This window comes from Echiichthys vipera (assembly GCF_963691815.1).
Source record: "Echiichthys vipera genome assembly, chromosome: 21".
Taxonomy (NCBI): Eukaryota; Metazoa; Chordata; class Actinopteri; order Perciformes; family Trachinidae; genus Echiichthys; species Echiichthys vipera.
The window spans coordinates 3,201,554-3,224,194 of NC_139846.1; the positions used below are offsets into that span (position 1 = coordinate 3,201,554).

The 22,641-nt window shown below is 42.9% G+C and overlaps 1 protein-coding gene across 1 annotated transcript in view; it reads right to left on the reverse strand.

Annotated features, from left to right (window-relative positions):
- The window catches only part of cubn (cubilin (intrinsic factor-cobalamin receptor)), a gene marked incomplete at both ends in the record, with an annotated part of 156,199 nt that overhangs the window by 61,727 nt on the left and 71,831 nt on the right, over window positions 1-22,641 (reverse strand). Inside the window, 11 exons of the mRNA XM_083936559.1 lie at window positions 4,568-4,714; window positions 5,335-5,532; window positions 9,073-9,265; window positions 10,601-10,782; window positions 10,946-11,151; window positions 13,634-13,766; window positions 13,882-14,010; window positions 14,291-14,404; window positions 14,718-14,834; window positions 15,863-16,019; window positions 17,305-17,486. Coding sequence (XP_083792685.1) covers window positions 4,568-4,714; window positions 5,335-5,532; window positions 9,073-9,265; window positions 10,601-10,782; window positions 10,946-11,151; window positions 13,634-13,766; window positions 13,882-14,010; window positions 14,291-14,404; window positions 14,718-14,834; window positions 15,863-16,019; window positions 17,305-17,486 — 1,758 coding nt within the window. The remainder of the gene's footprint in view (window positions 1-4,567; window positions 4,715-5,334; window positions 5,533-9,072; window positions 9,266-10,600; window positions 10,783-10,945; window positions 11,152-13,633; window positions 13,767-13,881; window positions 14,011-14,290; window positions 14,405-14,717; window positions 14,835-15,862; window positions 16,020-17,304; window positions 17,487-22,641) is intronic.

Below are 22,641 nucleotides of genomic sequence, written 5' to 3' on the forward strand. Positions count from 1 at the left end.
AAAGAGAAAAAGTGAGAATAACAACTCTCTCCCTTCCTCTTTTTTAGGTGATTGGTTTATTGAACCTTGACTCGAACTCGAGACCCCCGCATCCCTTTCAACAGGAAACCTGTGACACACTTTTTATGACCCTGAACAGATCACAGACTCCTTATCCGATCTGAGAAGAGGAGACCAGAGACAGATTTTTAGTATGTTCTTAAAACAACTATTAAAGGAAGTGTAAACTGTAATACTGTGTATTTCATTAATCTGTAAAGGAATTTGTGTTGTTTGAAACAACTCTGAATTTTCAATGACCAATAATGCCAAAGTTACAGAAGTGTCATGATATCTAAACTATACTATTATACTACTAAGTACTGTCATGAAGAAATCAAATAAGGATTATATTTTGTTTTGTTTTAAGTTTATATTAAATCCAGTGCTCGCCAGGAGCTTGAAAAGTGAACTCTCATTCACCTAACTCAAGCTGTCTCTGCTGAGGTATCCAAAAATACTTTTTTGCTTAATTGCTAAAGATTTAGGGTTAACAACAATGTATAAAGCGTCCCCTATTGAGAAACAGTAGTGTGCTGCCATGTTGGACAGCCGGTCCACATCTGGAGACTGCTCTGGAGCTGTGAAATAAATCTCTTTCCTCTTTGATTCGCTCTCTTCACAGCTCAGTTTTGGTGAAATGATGTTGTTGGTATACTTTGATGAGCAGATCATGTGACCACTGGCCTTTTGATATTAAACGTTACTTTCCATAAAGGTATGATTAGAAATAGTATTTCCATATTATAACTTTGCCATGCCCATACATTTACTGTGTTGTTCTCATGTGTATCATTTCATGTTATAACCTATGATTTATATGTATGTATATAAATAAATCATATTTTTGTAGTAATACCCCAAAACCCAAGTTATTGTCTGTGATCTTTCATTCTGTTTTGCAAAGAGTCTTAACTAGATAGAAAAGTATTCTCTTAATTCTTGCAGGTAACTAGGTTACCATCGGATTTAGTCCACATTCCCTGTTTAAGCTATGGTGGGGCCTTTTTTAATGAGTAATAATAAACTAGCCTTATTAATAATTAATAAGGTGATTAATTAATTTATTATAATAAGTGTAGTCTCCACTCTCTCTTCAGAACAAGTAAATACATTAAATAGGAATAAATATCAACAACACAATCAAAATAGTAAAACAATTAGACATTCCAGGCAATATTTGCAAAGCAATGAAAATCATAGAGCGAAATTTAAAAGTACAACAATTTTTCTATTCAAGCTTGAAAAGGAGTAGGAAGAAGAATAACTAATTTAATCTAACCACTTCACCCTACACCCTCCTTACATAATAATATTAATATATATTAATTAATTAATTAATTAATACTTTATAATTCATTTTTGTTAATACTTTTTGTTATTAATTAATTTATTAGTTCCGGGAGCCATCACCTTATCATGGTGGAGAGGTTTGTGTGTCTCTGTGAACCTGAGGGCTGTGTTGTCTGGAGCCTAGTGCTCCTGGCGGGAGGTGGAGCGCTACTAGTTAGATCTGGTGGGATTTACCTCCACACACAGTCTCGGTTCTGGAACCGTACTCCTGGATAGGGGTTGGATTCTATTCTTTTCTAGAGTTGCCCAGGATGTGAGGCACGGGGCAGGTGTGGGGATACTCACAAACCCCCGGCTGAGCGCTGCAGTGTTGGAGTTTACCCCGGTGGACGAGAGGGTCGCCTCCTTACGCCGAAGGGGGGAAAACTCTGACTGCTGTTTGTGCATATGCACCAAACAGCAGTTTAGAGTATACGGCCTTCTTGGAGACCCTGAATGGCGTCCTGCATGGGGCTCCAGTAGGGCACTCCATTGTTCTGCTGGGAGACTTCAACGTCCAGGCGGGTAATGATGGAGACACCTGGAGAGGCGTGATTGGGAGGAACGGCCTCCCTGATCTAAATCCGAGTCATGGAGAAGGACTTTCGGGGGGCACCAAGGTGCTTCTGGAAAACCATTCGACAACTTAGGAGGGGGAAACGGTGGAAGGAGCACTTTGAGGAACTCCTTAATCCGACTAACATGCCCTCTTTTGTAGAGGCAGAGCTGGAGGCTGATAGGGATTCATTGTCAATATCTCTGGCGGAAATCACTGAGGTAGTCAAACAACTACACAGTGGCAAAGCCCCAGGGATTGATCGTCCTGAAATGCTAAAAGCTTGGGGTTTGGAGGGGCTGTCTTGATTGACACGTCTCTTCAACATTGCGTGGAAGTCTGGGACAGTGCCAAGGGAGTGGCAGACTGGGGTGGTGGTTCCCCTATTTAAAAAGGGGGACCAGAGGGTGTGTGCCAATTACAGAGGTATCACACTACTCAGCTTCCCTGGTAAAGTCTACTCCAAGGTGCTGGAAAGGAGGGTTTGTCCTATAGTTGAACCTCAAATTGAAGGGGAAAAATGTGGATTCCAGGGGGTCTGGGAGTATGCCCATCCAGTCTACATGTGCTTTGTGGATCTGGAGAAGGCATATGACTGGGTCCCCCAGGAGATACTGTGGGAGGTGTTGCGGCAGTATGGGGTGAGGGGGTCACTTCTGTGGGCCATCCAATCTCTGAACACCCAAAGCAAGAGCTGTGTCCAGTCCTCCAGATTTGTTTCCGGTGGGGATTGGCCTCCGCCAGGGGTGTGCTTTGTCACCAATTCTGTTCGTAATTTTCATGGACAGGATATCTAGGCGTAGTCTTGGTGGGGAGGGGTTGCAGTTCGGTGGGCTGAGGATCTCGTCTCTGCTTTTTGCAGATGATGTGCTCTCGATGGCATCGTCGGTTAGTGACATTCAGCACTCACTGGATCGGTTCGCAGCCAAGTGTGAAACGGCTGGGATGAGGATCAGCACCTCTAAATCTGAGGCTGTGGCTCTCAGCAGGAAACCAATGGATTGCTTACTCCAGGTAGGGAATGAGTCCTTACCCCAAGTGAAGGAGTTCAAGTACCTCAGGATCTTGTTCACGAGTGAGGGGACGATGGAGCATGAGTTTGACCGTTCTGATGAAAAGAGAGCTGAGCCAGAAGGCAAAGCTCTCGATCTACTGGTCAATCTTTGCTCCTACCCTTACCTATGGTCATGAAAGCTGGGTCATGACCGAAAGAACGAGGTTGCGGGTACAAGCGGCTGAAATGGGTTTTCTCAGGAGGGTGGCTTTCCCTTAGAGATAGGGTGAGAAGTTCCTCAATCCGCGAGGAACTCGGAGCAGAGCCGTGGCTCCTTTGCGTTGAAAGGAGCCAGTTAAGGTGGTTCGGGCATCTAGTAAGGATGCCCCCTGGGCACTTCCCTAGGGATGTGTTCCAGGCACGTGCAGCTAGGAGGAGGCCTCGGGGAAGACCCAGGACTAGGTGGAGAGATTATATCTCCACCTAGTTAGAGCTGGTTAATGTGGCCTGGGAAAGGGAAGTTTGCCCCTGTGATCCGACCCTGGATAAGCGGTTGAAGATGAGTGATGAGTGATGAGTGATGAGTGAGTGATTAATTAATTAATTAATTAATAATAATTATAATAATTTATATTACTTATAATAGTTATTCTAATGTATCAATACTAATTCAGTGCATTATCAATTACAAATTCTATTCAGAATATAATATTCATATTTTCAAGGTATCTTTTTTGTATGCTTCTATATTTTTTTCAGAAAATACATAGTACATGTAATATTTAACATAATATACAATAGATAATTTTACAATAGATTATTATTCATGTGAGATACAATTTAACCATAGGTGTACCCTAGACAATTTTTAGAGACGCATACAGACATATGCATCTCATACAACTGGTATACACATACAAGTAATATGTATGAAGTAACCAAAAAACATTAATAAATAAAAAAACATTAACCCCTGTTTGTCAACCATCCCCTTTGTTTGTTTATAATACTGAGAGTAACAAAACCGATCGATCAAGCAATCTGATTGGTGGTTAGCCATGCTATAAATCCTGTATACCACGGCTATGATGTCCAGTTCCTTGTCACAATTATATATCACTCCTCTTTCATCGTTTTATACAGTATAGGGACTTAAACATAAACTTGCAAAATATTTTAAGATGTTTAAAAAGTGATTTGTTAGTCTGATTTTTTACAACATATTTATAAAGTGATGGTTAGTCTTATTTTTTGCAACATATTCATAAAGTAATTGGTTAATCTGATTTCTAACAACGCTCTCAATGTCAATCAGCTGTGCAGGTGTGTCATTGATAAGGTAGTGACAGAATGCTATCTTTCGCTTAAGCTAACACTATATGCACACAGATGTAGTAGCTAAATTTGTCCACAGAAATTTTTTTTTTTTTCGGTAGATGAGGATTGAGCTATCAAAGCAGTTTATGTATGGTCTTATTTCAGTTTATTTCACAATGTCTACAAGGTGGTAATGGCTAGCTGGTAACTGTTTTATAGCTCACTTGCTTCGCGTCCAGCCGAACAACGCACCTTAGCCTTGATATAATTCCAACATTTCATGGCCTGTCGTGACTTATTGCTTAATGCATTTGCTTCTGTTGTATTACCTCTAGAATAGGTAGCATTAAACCCTCGACCACTGACACTACTGTCTGAGGAGAAGTGGATGAACATGGAGTCTCCTGTTGAGTGGAGAGGAGCTGGAGGATCCCGACCACACACATTGGCCAACACAGGGGATAGACTCGTCGCACCTTGGAACACACACACAAACCCACACACACACACACACACAAACACACACAGCCGCACACATACTCACTCAATCACTCACACGCACACACACACACACACGCACACACGCATGCACGCACACACGCACGCACGCACACACACACACACACACACACACACACACACACAAGGGACTCATTAGATTAAGGCCTGCAACTAACAATTCGTTTTATAATCGATTGATTAACCGATTATTAATCAGATTGAAAGAAAAAAGCTACATACATCAATACATACATACATACACAAAAATCCATGTCTTCTTCTTCAATGCTAACATAGCATAACACACAATTAATAGGCTACAATGTTAGTTAGTAATTGCTGATGTAAGTACAGACCAGGCCACAAGAATTAAAGAAATAATTAAATTAATAGACATTGAGGATGCTGTCATGCGCTGATAAAAAAAAAAAGCTCCCCCACAGCCACAAAAGAATAAGACAACTGTTTTCTCTGGTTGATTTTCATGTCAATGTGTAAAGTCAGACGAGTTGCTCTGGAAATGACAGCTACCTAGAGTGAAACAGCTTTTGTTATTTTTTTCATCACTGTCTTAACCTTTGGTGTGATTGCTTACCATCTCTGATGACAAGGCTGTCAAAGTAGCAGTTGGGGTAGTCCTCTATGTCCAGAGACAAGAGATTAAACTCTACAGTGGAGTCCGGAGAACGTATCAACCAGGTACACTCCTGCTCAGGAGCGTAGTTTTCAGGCCAGCCAGGAGAATAAAGGAAGCCAGGGGTCTCCCCTGTCATCAGCACTCCACCACATGCACCTGAGATATACACACACACACACACACACACACACACACACACACACACACACACACACACACACAGGCTCATTCAGATGGTGCACATGCTATACTGAAAAAGTATGACCATGCATGTTGTTTCTCACTGACCCCCATGTTAAACAGGCTGTTTTAACAGCACAATTAAACCGATTTAAGGCCTAGGACTAAAAAAAATAAAGCTAGTCTGTATGTTTAGGTCATATCTCCATGACAACACTGAGGGGGGTGAATTTTTTTTTATTTATTTTATTGAAGGTTAAAGTTTATGAATAATTACGGACCTTGAGTATAGATGTCCAAATGAAGCTTCATGAAGCATTTTCTTTATTTTCTGAGTCACTAGAAGGAGCTCTCTGTTCAACAAAGGGTTGAAAACACACTGAATCACCATTCATTGAGCCTTTCTCTTGAAACCAAGAGCTCAGTCTAGTGGACTCAACAAATACAACTAATGCCTCATGAAGCTTCATTTAGACATCACTACTCCTGAGTGACAGTTAGCCTCTGGCCCTCACTTCGCCTCAGCTACAGAACACTGTTCACCAAAACCACCAGACACAGGAACAGTTTCTGCCCACAGGCTGTCACCATGGGGAACAGTTAACACGTATAGCCCCTACTAAACAACTACAAAGCAATCTGGGACATCAATAATCCCGTATTGATTAAAACACCTTTTGCACTGTTGTCATTATGTTTACAATTTCATCATTGGTTTGTTTTTTGTTGCTCTTTTTTGTTTGTTTTGTTTTTTTCTTCTCTATCTCTTGTTCTTCTCTTTGATATTGCTTTGCTGTGATTTGTTTTAAGTCACGAGCCAAATATCAGACACCGACTGATCTAAACTGAATTTTTACTTTGTTTATGATTAATTATAAAAAAAAGTAAAAGAAAAGTTTTTACTTTCTTCCTATCCCTTTGAACATGAACTATATTATTTGAGTCATCTATTTATTGCTCAGGATTCTTAGGATCTCATTTGCTTGTTTTTCTTTTTTGCTTTCATTTTTACTGCTCATTCGCTTTATTTAGTTTGTATTAAGCCTGTGGATGTTCTCATTTGTCCAGGGGCCTGTTTCACAAAGCAGGTTTAGTGAAAACTCTGAGTCTGTTAACCCTGAAATGAGGGAAACTCTGAGTTTTCCGTTTCACAAAGGGAGGTAACTCAAACCAGAGACAGAGGGGTAACTCTAGCCTGTTTCACAAAGAGAGGTAACTTAACCTCTCGGTCAGTTACCTTGGTAACATGCTCTCTGAAACTAACCTGGTCGGGACCAGGTTTTTCTCAGAAAACCTCGAGTTTCTCTCTGTCTCCGCCCTCTTTCAGCCACACACGGTGTTTGATTTCCTCATTCATTCAGTCAGCAGGCGAGTTTTGGCGTAGTATGGTTCTGTTAGTTTTTTCAGAAAATCATTGCAAAAATCAGACATTAGAAGTTATATTAGGTGGCGACTATTTCACTACCATGGCATGTCCTTTTGATAACGATCCTGTGGATGAAGGTGCAGAATTACTGCACAGAGAATTAAATATTCGTCGGGAGATGATTATCAAACCGCGCATAGACGTCCTTAATATACTGCAGCCATAATTACAAAATGAATGAAATGGATCTTTTGAGCAAGTTGAATGTATTTGACTTAGCGTTTCCTAAATATAATCCCAGCTTTTCTTGCAATTCATAGGTTCAAAAGTGTGTGCTTTTAGTTGGGTTACCGCTATATAAACTACTCCTATATAGCCCTCTAATCCAGAATATCACCTATAATGCGAGGGGTGAATTTCACGGCAGGGGTTCTGAATACGGCACACCGTTTCATGTCACAGTCCATCTCACCCCTCCTTACATTTCCAACATTAACAACCAGTAATGCTCTCATATCACAGCAGATATTGTGTGTTGCGCTGCGTTTTTTTGCAAATGGGAGTTTTCTATACAACATTTATATGTTGTATAAAAAACAGCCACTTACGGTAATATTTACTTTACCATGTAAAACATGCTCAAAATGAGGCGTCACCATGAGATTTTGCAGATGTTTTACCTGTTTGAATACCTGTATGTTTTTATGTTTCATTTTAAGCTGCTGCCAAGTGCGCTTCTCCCCCACAGGGTTGCACTTAAATGAAATAAACTAATAGGCTCCCACTCAAGCAGTTTCCCCTGTGATATTACTGTGATTGCAACAGGACTACATTTAAACTTATGCACTGACCCGAGCCGCAATGTTCTCCTGCACCGTCTCCCTCTCTTTTGCTGCTGCAGCGGTGTAAACCTGCTCAAACTCTCCGTATGAGCGCATTAATACAGTTGCAGTTGTAGCGCAGCCCTCCGCTTCCCCGTTGCCATGGTGACTCGTCGAATCAGGGCTCCATTGATGCTGTCTTTTTTTACTTGTGGAGCACGCGCTTAACTCCAAGTCAAACTACTGTGAGTTGATCAACCAACGCAAATCTGCTGTTCTGAAACCGAAAACTCAGAGTTTCCTATCTCAGAGTAGATCAACTCAGAGTTCAGGGTTAGAGTTTTTTTTAACCTGCTTTGTGAAACGGACCCCAGGTCATCGTTATCCCCAAAGCAATTTCAGTCAAAAGCAACTGGACTCGGTTATTTGTCTAGGAAGACGTTCTTTAGTTTGGATTTTTTTTTTTAACATGTCCAATAAAGATTAAAAATTTGAATTAAAAAAAATCTGTTTTTATATATTTGTGTATATATACTGTTAACAATTAATGTTTTTTTTACCTTTGTTCATTTGTGTCATCCTTGTTTTTGGCTGTATGTCTATTTCTGTGTTTGTATATTTAAAGTGACGAAAAGCCGGGGTCAAATTCCTTGTATGTGTTCAAACTTACTTGGCCATTAAAGGTATTCTGAAGCAATAATACATTGTTTATTTTTGAACCATAATATATAACATTATGTATTTAATGGACAAAAATAAACATCATGACACCTGAAACATGGTATGAGTAGTTTTTCTGTATGCAACTGTTGCAGAAAAAAATGCACAGGCCGGCGGCCACATGACCTGAGAAACTATTAGCTAAGGTTGGAGCTATACCACGACGTGCACATAATGGATGCCAGAAAAGAAAGAAGAAAATTTGGAACTGAAAAGAGTTTTAAACCCAAATCTTGATGTTAGCCCATCATCCTGCTTCTGCCTCTGTTTAAATATGATTTTCTCTCTGTCTTTTGAACACTCTGATGTGTTTTCTATGTGTTTTCTCTGCTGCTGTCAGGCGATCCCATCACCAACAGTCTTTGCAGATTGATGTGCTCCATCAGCCTCATAGGGAATCATCAGCCACCATCACCAGTCTGGACTCCATGGGAGGATTTATCTTGCTTGGGTCAGGCCCCCTTTCCTTACAAATATCCCTGTTCAGTCTACAAGCCAAATACTTTCTGCTAATAATGAATTATCACGCCTCATCTGTTATAAAAAACATGTGTCGACTTCATTTACTTTTTTCTCCTGACTGGAAATGGCTCAAAAGGACAAACTGACCTGGTGGAACAGTGGGTGGTGGTCCAGATTCCTGGACAGCAGTCCATTCCACAAGGAAGCCTCGTCCTGCCACCACTGAATCCGTCTGGAACTGTAGGGTTAGGGAGCTTGCCGAACTTCTTAGAGGAGGGGGCAGGGCCAGACCACAGAAAGTTCCAATGGGGTAGTAATGAACACTAGGGCCATCAAATATCTGCAAGAAAAAAAAGATTTAGGGCAGAGTACACAAGGTTGTTTCATTTCAACACACACCTCCCTGGGCTGTCATCACCAGGGCTGTGACCTCTCTTCTCCATTATACATGCTCCTTTCTTATTCAAGGCACAGTTGACCCGGTGGCCCTGTTGTGTTTTATTGTTGTGTTGATGAACCTAAACCCAAAAAATGTGGAAAACTGTTCAATGCTCTAACTCTATAATTCAGTATTTTACAGGTCTTGTATAATGTGTTTCTCTGAATTTACTTTAACTCGACTTTAATTGTATTTTCTTCAGATCTCTACAATCATCTGCACACTTTCAACATCAGTGTCTGACCAAATGTCTCCCCTGCTGCTCCTGAGTTATGACATAAAACATATGTGGGAACATGTAAGAAGCCTTACTGTGTCTGTAATAACTGCATAAAGTCATTTTAGGTGACTCTCACTTCCCTCCCCCTCCCATGAGCTCCTCCGCTCCCTCCCATCGAGTGCTCGTCAGTGCGTGTGCACCAGATTCCTGTGAACATGCCTGTGTCTTCTCTCATCGATAAACATCATGGAGTACTTGCTACATGGAGGTAGGCTGACTAACTTACACATAGACAGCAACTGCTAATGTCATTTAGCATATACCTAGCTTGAAGTGTGTGCCTGTGATATTGTAACATGTGCAAGCGGGCAGAAGGGATCTGTGGCATGTGCACGAACTGTGAACTACCCGGAGTGGACAGGATGATACGGGCACGTATGGATTTTTGCATTATTTATCTTGTTCTATCGGAGCAGAGGGTCTGCTTCAGTGAATATGATCAAGCAAATGTTTACGACTGCAACTTTAAACAGGTGAAGCTGACAACAGACTGGTGTTCCATTATTTCCAATGTTGTGTATCTGAACTGAAATACCTTTGATTTGCATCTTGATGAGTCAATCAATGATATGATGCACTGCATCCAATTTAAAGTTACCAATGGATCAACATGACATGTTTATGACTGTTGCCATAAAGTACTATGTGAAACAATACATTGCATTTAAATTAGTGATGTCCAACGGAAGCTTCATGAAGTATTTTCTTTATTTTCCACAAGAGCTCTCTGTTCAATGAAGGGTTGAAAACACAGTGAATTGAGCAATTTTCTTTAAATCAAGAGTGCCATCAAGATGGATCAACAAATAAGTAAGGCTTCATGAAGCTTCATTTTGACATCACTAATTTGACCACAACTGAGAAACAATAGTGCAAACATTCTGAATGCAATTGTAATGGGACACATCAAGGTTATCAATGATACAAATGTGATTTCACAGCACACACAGTCTTACCTTGAGGTGGTCGTAGGCGCAGTCACGCAGGTCTTCTATGTCCATGTCCAAGAAGCGGATCTGGATGTAGCTGTCTCCCTCCACAGTTATGGTCCATCGGTAGTGGGCATTATTGGGGTACGTTCTGGGATACAGTGGGGAAGCTATCTGACCAAACTCCCCCACTACATCATTGCCATACACTAAGAATCAACAAGGAAGTCAAAGTTAGAGCCTTCTTAGAGCCGTCAGTAAGATGCAGTATTTCCTTCTGGAGAGGCAACACTTCAATTAATAACAATGTTGACTAAATATTTTTTTAATATAAAAGAGACTGGTGAATTGCCTTTCCCCACAGACACTCACAATGTGAGAAGGTGGCTCTGAATCCTGCTCCACTAATTGTTGCATCTGAGACGAACTTCACCCACAGGATGTGACCAATGACAGAGGTGTAGTTGGAGGGTAGTGAGTTACCACAGAAGCGACCAACCAGAGAGCCGGTGGAGTTGCCCTCTCTGATTTCAAGGTAGTCATTTTGACAGCCAGAGTTTCCCTGCAGGTGAAAGGTACTGTACAAAACACAAGAAGAAGTCACTGATAGTGAAAAATGGTGTATTCTATTCTGAACATAAAACATTAGCTAAATTAATTAGGTACAAAAAAACAAGAATTAATCATTCAACAAATTGCCCAAACATTATTATTATTGCTATTGCTATTTGTTTTAAATAGCAATAGTAGTCAAAATCAGTATCAATAGGTAAGAGTCTGGAGAAAACCAGGTAACAATATGATATATTCTTTTTATATAAACACATAACATGTTACAAATTGGCCAACATACTGTATATGTGAATACAACACATCTGTGATAAAATCTGCACTGTATATACATACAGTATACACACTTTCTAATGGATCCCAGTGTAATCATCCCAACCATAACATCTTACAACTTTTATCAACCACCTTTACCTTTAACCTCCACAGAGCCATTGTCAGTGTTACATCTGAACTTAGCCATTTTGTATTCCTGCTTTTCCCTGGCCCAGCGAATTCTTTGGCAATAACAGCTGCTGTATATCAATATTTCATAGCCAATGAAAACAGTTAATGTCCAAAACATTAACAAATCATTCCTTTGATTTTTTTTTATTCTTTATTCTTCTTTTTCTTATTCTTGCTTTTATTCTTGAGGTCTTTACACAGCAGGGGCGTAACAAAATAAATGAAATGAGAATGCAAAATACTAAAAATAATAATACTTAAATAATATTTGACATCAAAACTGTTCACACCTCCCTGTGCTGATTAGATTACATGGTATGCAGATGTCCACTGCCATCAGTGTGAATGTCTGTGTGAATGGATGAATGTGACAAATGTGAAAGCGCCTTGAGTAGTCAGAAGACTAGGAAGGTGCATTTACCATAGACTTAGACTTCTCTTTATTGATCCTTTCGGATGACTCCCGCAAGGAAATTAAGTGGGGAGGTATAAAAAATACAGTATAGGATAACCAATAAACTCTTAGCTAAAGAAAGAACAGAAAGTATAAAAAAACAATAAACAGTAAGCAAAAAACTCTTAGTCAAATATATATGAGGTAGATGTAAGAATACAGGTCAAATAAAATTCACAGAATGTTAAATCAGATAAGTTACATGAACAGGAAGTGTATAAGATAAAATATAATATGTATGACTGTATATGACAGAAATGAGCAGTAAGATTCAATTATTGTACTTAAGTGGTGGATAAAGTTATTGCACAAAAAAGAAGAAGATAAGTGTCCAGGTATGTAAGAGTAGATTATTAATTGTACAGTGAGTGGCTCCCACTCCTTTCCTTCTGTCCTCTTTATTTCCTCCTCCCCCTGAGTGAGGAGTTGTAGAGGACGATGGCCTGAGGGATAAAGGAGTTCTTGAGCCTGTTGGTCCTACACTTGGGCAGGAGCAGCCTTCCACTGAACAGGCTCCTCTGGTTGCTGATGACGGTGTGCAGGGGGTGGCTGGCTTTGTCCATAGTGTCCAGCAATTTGTCCAGTGTCCTCCATGGTGTTAAAGGCACTGGAGAAGTCCAGGAAGAGAATCCTGGCTGTGCCGCTTCCCTTATCCAGATGGGAGTGGACCCGGTGCAGCATGTAGCGGACGGCATCCTCCACAGCAACATCTGGCTGGTAGGCAAACTGCAGGCGGACCTGGGCGTGTGGTACCTGGGGTCTGAGGAGGCTGAGAAGAGCCGCTCCATCGTCTTCATAAGGTGTGAAGTGAGTGCCACCTGTCGGAACTCATTCAGCTCGCTGGGCCTGTTCTTCTTGGGAAACGGAGCGATGCAGGATGTCTTCCAGAGGGTATGCACTCTTCCAGTTCTGGAGTGCAGGTCTTCAGTTGTCTCGGACACACTTTATCCGCTTTCCTGGGCCGGAGCTTCCTCAGATGTCCTCTGACTTGGTCTGTGGTGATGTGAGGCGGGGATTGTGTTGAGGTGGAGGAGGAGGGGGGTGTTGTTGTGGTGTCGGGGGGGAGGTGTGTAGAGGGAAGAAGGAGAGATGGCTGCAGTGAGGGTGGGGGTGGGGGGACAAGGGCTAGTTAAACCATGTAATCGTTCATGATAGTTGACTCGGAAATCCGACTTGAACGTTCCCTTTCATTGTGTTTTTACTTGTCAGAAGTTGGAAGCTCCTGATTTCTGAGTACAAGTGAACGCAATGACAATCTCCAGCTGGTTAGACCAACCACGGCTGACTAACGCAGTGTATTTATATCTATGGAAGGAATGTTTCCATGCACACACAGGTTGGAATACTCAGCAAAGAGACAACAAGTGCTTTCATTAGTGAGTTATATAATCATCACCATTGATTTAACTCACTATTTGATAAGATAGGAACTTAACAGATAATTAACTAGATGGAAATCTTACAGATTATATCTTTATATATCTTCATGTATTGTCACCTGAACAAGTTCCATTTCCTAATGGAAGGACAAAGGACAAAGTGAACAATGAGTTTAGAGTATCACATCACAGACCCTCAAATGGACTCACATGAATGAGAGCTGGAGACGGTTCCCTGGTGAGCTCCTGATGGTCCACACACACTCCACATTAGGTGGATATGCATCTGGATAGTAAGGACTGTTAAATGCACCACTCTCCATCACCAGATCTCCTCCACAACCTGAGCAGAAGAGGTGAGAAGCATGAGTTTTCCTGGAGGTCCTGCCAGTGTGTATGCATGAGAACACAATGATTTTCGGTGATCTAGAACTGTCAGCAGTATTGGTGTGTCTTACTTGAGGTGGATGCTGAGTAGGTTGCTCTGAACCCTTTTCTAGAGACGGAGTAGTCGGAGATGAAGTTGACCACCAAGGCGTTACTGAAGGATGTCACTGGGTGAGGTAATTCCATGCCACAGAAGCGCCCTAACAAATTTTGCCATTACATTTTACTTTCAGTTTTAAGGCTAAATGTGTAGTGAACAAGCAACCGTTTTTATATTCAACCATATTTTTTGTTTTCTTACCTGATTATTGTTAACATAATGTGCCATGGTGAGAATATTCTCTCTCTCTCTCTCTCTCTCTCTCTCTCTCTCTCTCTCTCTCTCTCTCTCTCTCTCTCTCTCTCTCTCTCTCTCTCTCTCTCTCTCTCTCTCTCTCTCTCTTTCTCTCTCTCTCACACACACACACATGGTATAACTACCTATAGATGGTGCCTGGTAGTTGTCCCCATCCAGGATCTCCACAACATCATGGGAGCAGTTGGAGTTCATCATCTCTAACTCGAAGTCAGTAAATGACAGGGTAACATGGTTGACTGGACACATAAACACAAGTCAAAGGTTAAAAGACCAAAACATTTAGTGTATAACACCATGTATACAACAATGATGGAGCTCTTGGTTTAAAGATAAAGGCTCAATTAATGGCGATTCAGTATGTTTTCAACCCTCTGGTGAACAAAGGTCTAGTGGACTCAGAAAATAAAGGCAATGCTTCATGAGGCTTCATTTGGACATCACTAGTATACAGTGGGTCATGAAGGAAGCGAGTCTTTTGAGAGTTTTCACCAATCTAGGGTTACCTTCCAGTCATGACCTAGTCTGAGGGCCTTGACTAACACAACTCACATGGTTCCTGTGGTCTGATGATCCAACTACAGTTCTGATTGGGTGGGTACAGTGCTGGGTACCGTGGTGAGGCAAGGGCCCCACCAATGTCATCGGTTATGATGGTTGCACCACAAGCTGTTGAAAACAAACAAAAAAACAAAATTACACTGTCAGTGCCCTCCACCCCTCAGCCACCAGAACATGCAGGTAGAGCTGGATGACCTACCTGCATGGATTACTTGGCTAGTAATAATAATAATAATAATAATAATAATAATAATAATAATAATATGGATAAATAATTGGATCCTGTAAATGCTGAAAGTTGACGTTGACATGTCTCTTCAACATTGCGTGGAAGTCTGGGACAGTGCCAAGGGAGTGGCAGACTGGGGTGGTGGTTCCCCTGTTTAAAAAGGGGGACCAGAGAGTGTGTGCCAATTACAGGGGTATCACACTACTCAGCCTCCCTGGTAAAGTCTACTCCAAAGTGCTGGAAAGGAGGATTTAACCTCCGATTGAAGAGGAACAATGTGGATTCCGTCCTGAACGTGGAACAATGGACCACTTCTTCACTCTCACAAGGATCCTGGAGGGGGCCTGGGAGTATGCCCATCCGGGGTTGCAGTTCGGTGAACTGGGGATCTCATCTCTGCCTTTTGCAGATGGTGTGGTCCTGATGGCATCATTTGTTAGTTGCCTTCAGCACTCACTGGATCGGTTTGCAGCCGAGTGTGAAGCGGCAGGGATGAGGACTAGGACCTCTAATGCTGAGGCCATGGCTCTCAGCAGGAAACCATGCACCATTATAATGCCATCGCTTTACTGCACTGTTGTGACGTATAGAGAGCTGAGGGTACAAGGGGCCGAAATGGGTTTTCTCAGGAGGGTGGACGGAGTGTCCCTTAGAGATAGGGTGAGAATATACTGTATCTTCACCTATAATATATCTGCACACTTGCCTGGGAGCGCCTCGGGATCCCCCAGTCAGAGCTGAACATGACAGACAAATGTCCTGTGACATGAGCAGCACCTTTGAAAGTCATGTAGTCTGCAGTTTCCAACGCATACAGTAAGTGAGCACTGATTGATGTATGGATTGATGGATTTGCTATTTTACCCATGTTCTAGAAATAGAAACTAAGAGGTTCAAGGAGGCCCACCTTCAGAGAAGCGAGCACTAAAGCCGCGGTGGCTGCGACTTGAGTCGGACCTAAAGCGAACATAGATGGTGTTCTGGGTGGAGGTGATGGACTGAGGAAGACTGATGCCACACACACGGGCAAGCAGAGTCGAAGATATGGATGGACCATCATGGATCTAAAGAGGGACATACATATGGTTTCATTAAAGCTATACAACTTTAAATACTAAACATAAAGTCTGAGAAATTAACCAAGTTGGAAGTTCAATTCAATTCAATTCAAAAAACTTAATTTGTCCCTTGGGGGCAATTCAGGAAAGTGCCAAAAACTGCAGTTCGTTGAGTGGCCACCTGAGGCTGGCTCCAAAACAGAAATGAACATGTTTACAGTCTGGTACATAAATGGTCCCAAAGCCAATTTTCCTATTCATGACAACTATACAGGGGGTGAATTGTTGTGTAACCCAGTTGACTCGTATTAAGGCTTAACGTTTTGCATCATTTAGAGTGTGGCTACTTTGAGTGGCAGGTGGCTGCCGTCAGAGGAGGCTAACATTAGCTGGGGGTCATCTTTATGTTCCCTGGGTTCTATGTCCCCCGGTCGCATAAGCCTCCGCCTTTGCAGATTTAATTCAGTATTTTGTTAGGGTTTGGGTCAGGGTTAGGGTCTACATAGGCCTATTTGCCGGGGAATTCGGCACTGATTGTGGAAAAAAATAAATGGGAACATAGGACCCTTTCTGTGAAAAGTGGGGAACATCGGACCCTTTTTTTAAAAAAGGGTCCTACCTCAGCTCTCTGCCCTGTTTGTGGGGGCAGGAGTATAGCACACACTGCAGGAGGGGACAGTAATGGTCAGAATCCCAGGACTCTACCTTAACCAACAAATTGCTCTACACTTCGCCTCCCATTCACACCACACACACACACACACACACACACACACACACACACACACACACACACACACACAAACACACACACACACACACACACACACACACACACACACACACACACACACACACACACAAACACTGATAGCAGAGGTAGACTTGCTTAGTCTTGCAGGAACTGTCAAAACTGCTTCTTCTGCTAATTTCCTCCACGGTATATACAGTAAGATTACTTCCATAGTCATCATGAAGCCTCAAGATGATCTCAGTTATTCAGGTTATGCAGAACTCGTAGTAGTGGTAGTAGTAAAGTAGGTCACTTGCTATATACATGTATTTCCCCATTCACTGGCTAGGCTACATCATTTCTACTGTATGTTGATGAATTCCTCAGTATTAAGCAGTTAAATGTACTCAAAAGCTAAGTCATATACATCTATAAACCACTGAAACAAACACCGACAAATACAAAAGAGAGTGGGAGCTCTCAAAGGTCAGTGACAAATTAAAATTGCTGTGACACAATGCTATTCAACTCTAAATGAAATGTTCCTGGATCACTCACAGCCACATAGTCCCAGGAGCAGTCGCTATGATGTTCAATGTCTAAGTCAGAGAAGTTGAAGAAGACACGGTGGTTGGGATCCACACTGATAATCCAGGAGCAGTCCACATTGTTGGGATAGCTGCTGGGGTATAAAGGAGAATGGATCTCCCCTGATGGAGCAGTGATTGGGCCTCCACAACCTGCAGGAAGAAGGACAGTTGATGAAAGCTCAGTTAGAGTGCTGATGCTGGTGGAAAACTGTGCAGCTTGTCTCTGATGTATCATTATTTCTCAAATAAAGGCCAGTATTCAAATAAAAGCTGGGCCCGACTACAGGACAGGTAAAAAAAACAAGGGTGGATAAATATGGCTATGGCGCCGTACTAGGTGGCAGCTCCCGTGGGTTATTTAAGTTATTAAAAAGTTTTTGTTGTGTTTGTGTTTTGGTTTTTGCTCAACTTTTGGCGACTCTTCTCCGTAATTCATATTTCCTGGGAGAGGACGAACACCTTTCTTTTTTTGAACTTTCACGGCACTTTTTATGTTGTTTTTGTTTTTGTGATGCTTTTGCTAACCCTAGCAATGGAGGGTCAGGAGCGCATCACTGAGCGCATTGTTTACACACGCGACCAGCTCATTGCGCTGTGTGAGCCTGTACTGCTGCCTGGAGCCAGACCTTCGGTCCCGAAGGAGCTGCGGAGGAGACGCCGTGGCTGCAGAGCTGGAGTTAAACGGAGGGTGAAGAGGAGGAGACACAGGCCGATCGTCATGGGAAACGTGAGGCCTCTGGGGAACAAGACGGACGAGCTGATAAAGGCTCAGAGGGAATATCGTGAGTGCAGTGTGTTTTGTTTCACGGAGACATGGCTTCACCCACACATCCCGGACCACAGCGTGGCGATTCCCGGTTTCAGCACTGTTCGGGCGGACAGGGACGTGACAAGCAGTGGAAAGAAAAAAGGAGGAGGGATTGCACTGTACGTTAGTGAGAGGTGGTGTAATCCCGGACACGTTCATGTGAAACGTCTCTGTACCCCAGACATTGAACTGTTGACTGTGGGGATGAGGCCTTATTATTTGCCCCAGGAATTCACGTCTGCCATCATTATTGGTGTGTACGTTCCTCCTTCAGCTGATGCAGTGCTGGCCTGTGACGTCATCCACTCCGCTGTTGCCCAGATACAGACGCTGAATCCTAACGCATTTGTTGTCATCACTGGGGATTTTAATCAGGTCTCATTGGATAAAATCCTCCAAACATTTCACCAGTATGTTGACTGCCCAACCAGAGACTGTAACACACTGGATCTGTTGTATGCAAATGCTAAGGATGCAAACAGTCCAACAGCCCTCCCCCCTCTCGGAAGATCTGACCACAACCTGGTTCTGCTGACCCCTAAGTATATTCCCCTTGTTCAGCGGCAGCCTGTCCACACTAGGAGCGTGAGGAGGTGGACTCAGGAGGCCGCTGACGCACTACAGGACTGCTTTGAGTCGACAGACTGGGATGCACTTGTTGAGCCACATGGAGAGGATCTGGACAGCATGACCGACTGCATCACAGAATACATCAGGTTCTGTGAATGCACCACCATGCCAACCCGGACTGTGAGCTGCTTCTCTAATATTAAGCCGTGGATCACCAATGACCTGAAAGCCCTTCTTAACAAGAAGAAGAGGGCGTTCAGGTCTGGAGACAGGGAAGAACTGAGGAGAGTGCAGCATGAAGTCAGGGATATGCTGAGGACCTGTAAAGACGCCTACAGGAGGAAGCTGGAGGCCAAACTCCAGCAGAACAATGTGAGGGATGTGTGGACTGGTATGAAGCAGATCACTGGGTGTAAGGTGAGCGGCAGACAGTCAGGCAGCCTGGAGAGGGCAAACGAGCTGAACAGATTCTTCAATAGGTTCAGCTCACAGCCTTCTGTCGTCTCCATGACACCTCCACACCCCTACACACCCTCACTGCCCCAAATGCTTCCTCCACCTCCACCTCTTCCTCCTCCACCTCTTCCACCTCCACCTCCTCCTCCTCCACCTTCACCTCCTCCTCCACCTCCCGGTCCTCCACTGAAGACACCAGCAGCCCCGCATGACTGTGACTGCAGGCCAGGTTAGGAGACAGCTGGAGAGACTCCACCAGCATAAGGCTGCAGGCCCTGATGGGATCAGCCCCAGGATCCTGAAGACATGTGCCAGCCAGCTGTCTCCTGTCCTACAACACCTCTACAACCTGAGCCTTGGTCAGGAGAGAATACCAGTGCTCTGGAAGACTTCCTGCCTAATTCCTGTTCCAAAGAAGTCTTCACCATCAGACCTCAATGACTATCGACCAGTGGCCCTCACATCTTACGTCATGAAGGTGCTAGAGAGACTAGTTTTGGTCAACCTGAGGCCGCAGGTGAGAGCCCTGCTAGACCCTCTGCAATTTGCTTACCAGCCCCACTTGGGAGTTGATGACGCGGTCATCTACCTGCTGCAACGAGCCCATTTGCACCTGGATGGTGGAGGAGGTACTGTGAGAATCACATTCTTTGATTTCTCTGGTGCTTTTAACACCATTCAGCCACTGCTACTGGGGGAGAAGCTGCAGGTGATGGGAGTAGATGACATAATGATCTCCTGGATTACTGACTACCTGACAGGCAGGCCACGGTTTGTCCGTATGGGCAGTGTTCTGTCTGATGTGGTGGTTAGTGATACAGGAGCTCCACAGGGGACTGTACTGTCTCCTTTCCTGTTCACCTTATACACCACTGACTTTCAGTACAACACTGAGTCGTGTCACCTGCAAAAGTTTTCTGACGGCTCGGCTGTAGTTGGGTGTATAAGTGAGGGACAGGAGGAGGAGTACAGGGCACTGGTGGACAGCTTTGAGAAGTGGACTGGACAGAATCACCTACAGCTGAACATCAGCAAGACCAGAGATGGTGATAGATTTCAGGAAGAAGAGGAAGACGGCTTTCCAACCTCTGTGCATTCTGGGAAAGGATGTGGAGGTGGTGGAGGATTACAAGTACCTGGGTGTTACCATCAACCACAGACTGGACTAGAGATCTAACACTGAAGCTGGGAAGAAGGGTTATGAGCAGACTTTATTTCCTGAGGAAGCTGAGATCCTTCAACGTGTGCAGCAAGATGTTGGAGATCTTTTATCAGTCTGTGGTGGCCAGTGTACTTTTCTTTGCTGTGGTTTGTTGGGGAAGCAGCATTGGCGCCAGCGTCACCAACAGACTCAACCAACTGATCAGGACGGCTGGCTCTGTGATTGGCTGCAAACAGGACACTCTGGAGGCTGTGGTGGAGAGGAGGACACTGAAAACACTGTTATCCATCATGGATAATCCTCTCCACCCTCTCCAACTCACACTGGTCAGACAGCGGAGCACCTTCTACAAAAGGCTGCTTCAGCTTCGCTGTCGTAGCAACAGATTCAGGAAAAATCTTTCCTGCCACAATCCATCACTTTTTATAATAACTCTCTCACCTCTGCCTGACAGAGAGTTCTGCTCTCTCTACTGTTTTTTTTTGTATATATTATTATTGTTTAGGATATTTTTCATATTTTGTTGTATATATTATTATTGTTTATTGTATATAGCACACTGTGCACTGTATATATACACCATGTATATATTTGATTCTATTTATGTTATTTACAAAGTTTTTATTTGCTGACCCACTACTGCTGTTACAAAATAATAGAATGTGCACACCAATACATTATATACAATAAAAATAATGCATAAATTCAACAATATAGTCATTCTTTTTTCTTTGTGGTTCTGGATTACCTAAGTGTTATTATCCTCTTTCAGTCACTGTGGTTGTTCATGTCCCAGCCAACTGAACTAACATGAAGTAACTTAAAACTGCCTCAGGGTGGTAACAGCAACATTTGAAGTACCGTATGGGAGCCATAAGCTAATGGGCAGATGTTTTTTTTCACAGAACCATCTGAGAAGGCCTCATTGAAGCTGTTTGGTAAAGGGCAGGTGATTTCAAAACATACCTGACAGGTGATTGGATGAATCACCTGTCTATCAAACTCTCACTGAAGTCAATCAGGAGAAGAGAAAACATATTTTCCAGCGAGAACAATATTCAGTGCAGTTCTGTTCTTTTAATGAGGAAAACCTCTCTGGTTGTGATCAAACTGATGCTATTGCAGCATCTAAGCTTTCCTCTTTAGGCCAGCCGTTGTTGTTTTGAAGGAAGCGATCGCCTCTCTGTGACCTACAATAATATTCACATTCCCTTGTGTACATTCTAACAGTTTTTTGGGCCTTGAATGACGATGTTTTGATGATAAAGTGATCCACTGTCTTTGTTGGGTCTAAAAAACATGTTCAGCTGAGGCTCCAGCAGTGTTGGTTGTAAAAAAAACGCTCATTCTTTTTCTTAGGCCTGTGAATGTTCTCATTTGTCCAGGTCATCATTATCCCCAAAGCAATTTCAGTCGAAAGCAACTGGACTTGGTTATTTGTCTAGAAAGAAAGTTCACCTCTCATCCAAGAGGCTTCATCAGTTCATGTACGCATCTGACCAGGCTGGGAATGGACCAGGACCAGCACCAGGCTGGGACTTCATCAGTTCATATACGCATCTGACCAGGCTGGGACTGGTCCAACTATCTGGTGTGGAGATCCAATGTAGAGATCTTTGCATTACTCGTTGCATTGGACAGTGTAAACCAGATTGCTTTTGTGGGTGTGTGGTGTTCTGTCCTTGGGATGTACTAGTCTCTGTCTGAGTGTGTTACTGGGTTTGAAATACACAGGGAAGATCCTCCTGAGTTTCTCTGATACCCCAGCCACATACGGGATGACTATGTTATTTCTCTTGTTTTGTTTTTGTTTCTTAACCACTTCGGTTTTCTTTCTGGAAGCAGCTGCCGTTTTCACAAAGGTCCAGCTGGGGTAACCACACGTTGTGAGGGCGCCCTTCTTTTTCTTATTAACTTTGGAAGATATATGTTTTTTTTTCTTATTCAGATTTTTGAAACTTCACATTGCATTTTCTCTCAGAATGAGGTGTGGATTGTGTCCCCATCAAGACGGGATCCCTATGTAGTGGGGAGATTTGACTATGTCGGAACAAACGTAGCTCACGCCCTTTTCTTTCGGGAGGGAAGTTATTTAGGGACAACGCATGCTGGGTACATCCTCTCCCTTTTTACTACCGGCACAACGCGGAGGTGTTAGACGCTACGTGACAGAAGGCTGATAACAAGATAATTAATTTTATAGAAAATAAATGAAATGTGATAGGCCTGAGATTTCCATCATACCTGACATGTGATGCCTCATAAGGACTAACACTATAGTCAATACTGACAGATGATTCCAGTTGGTT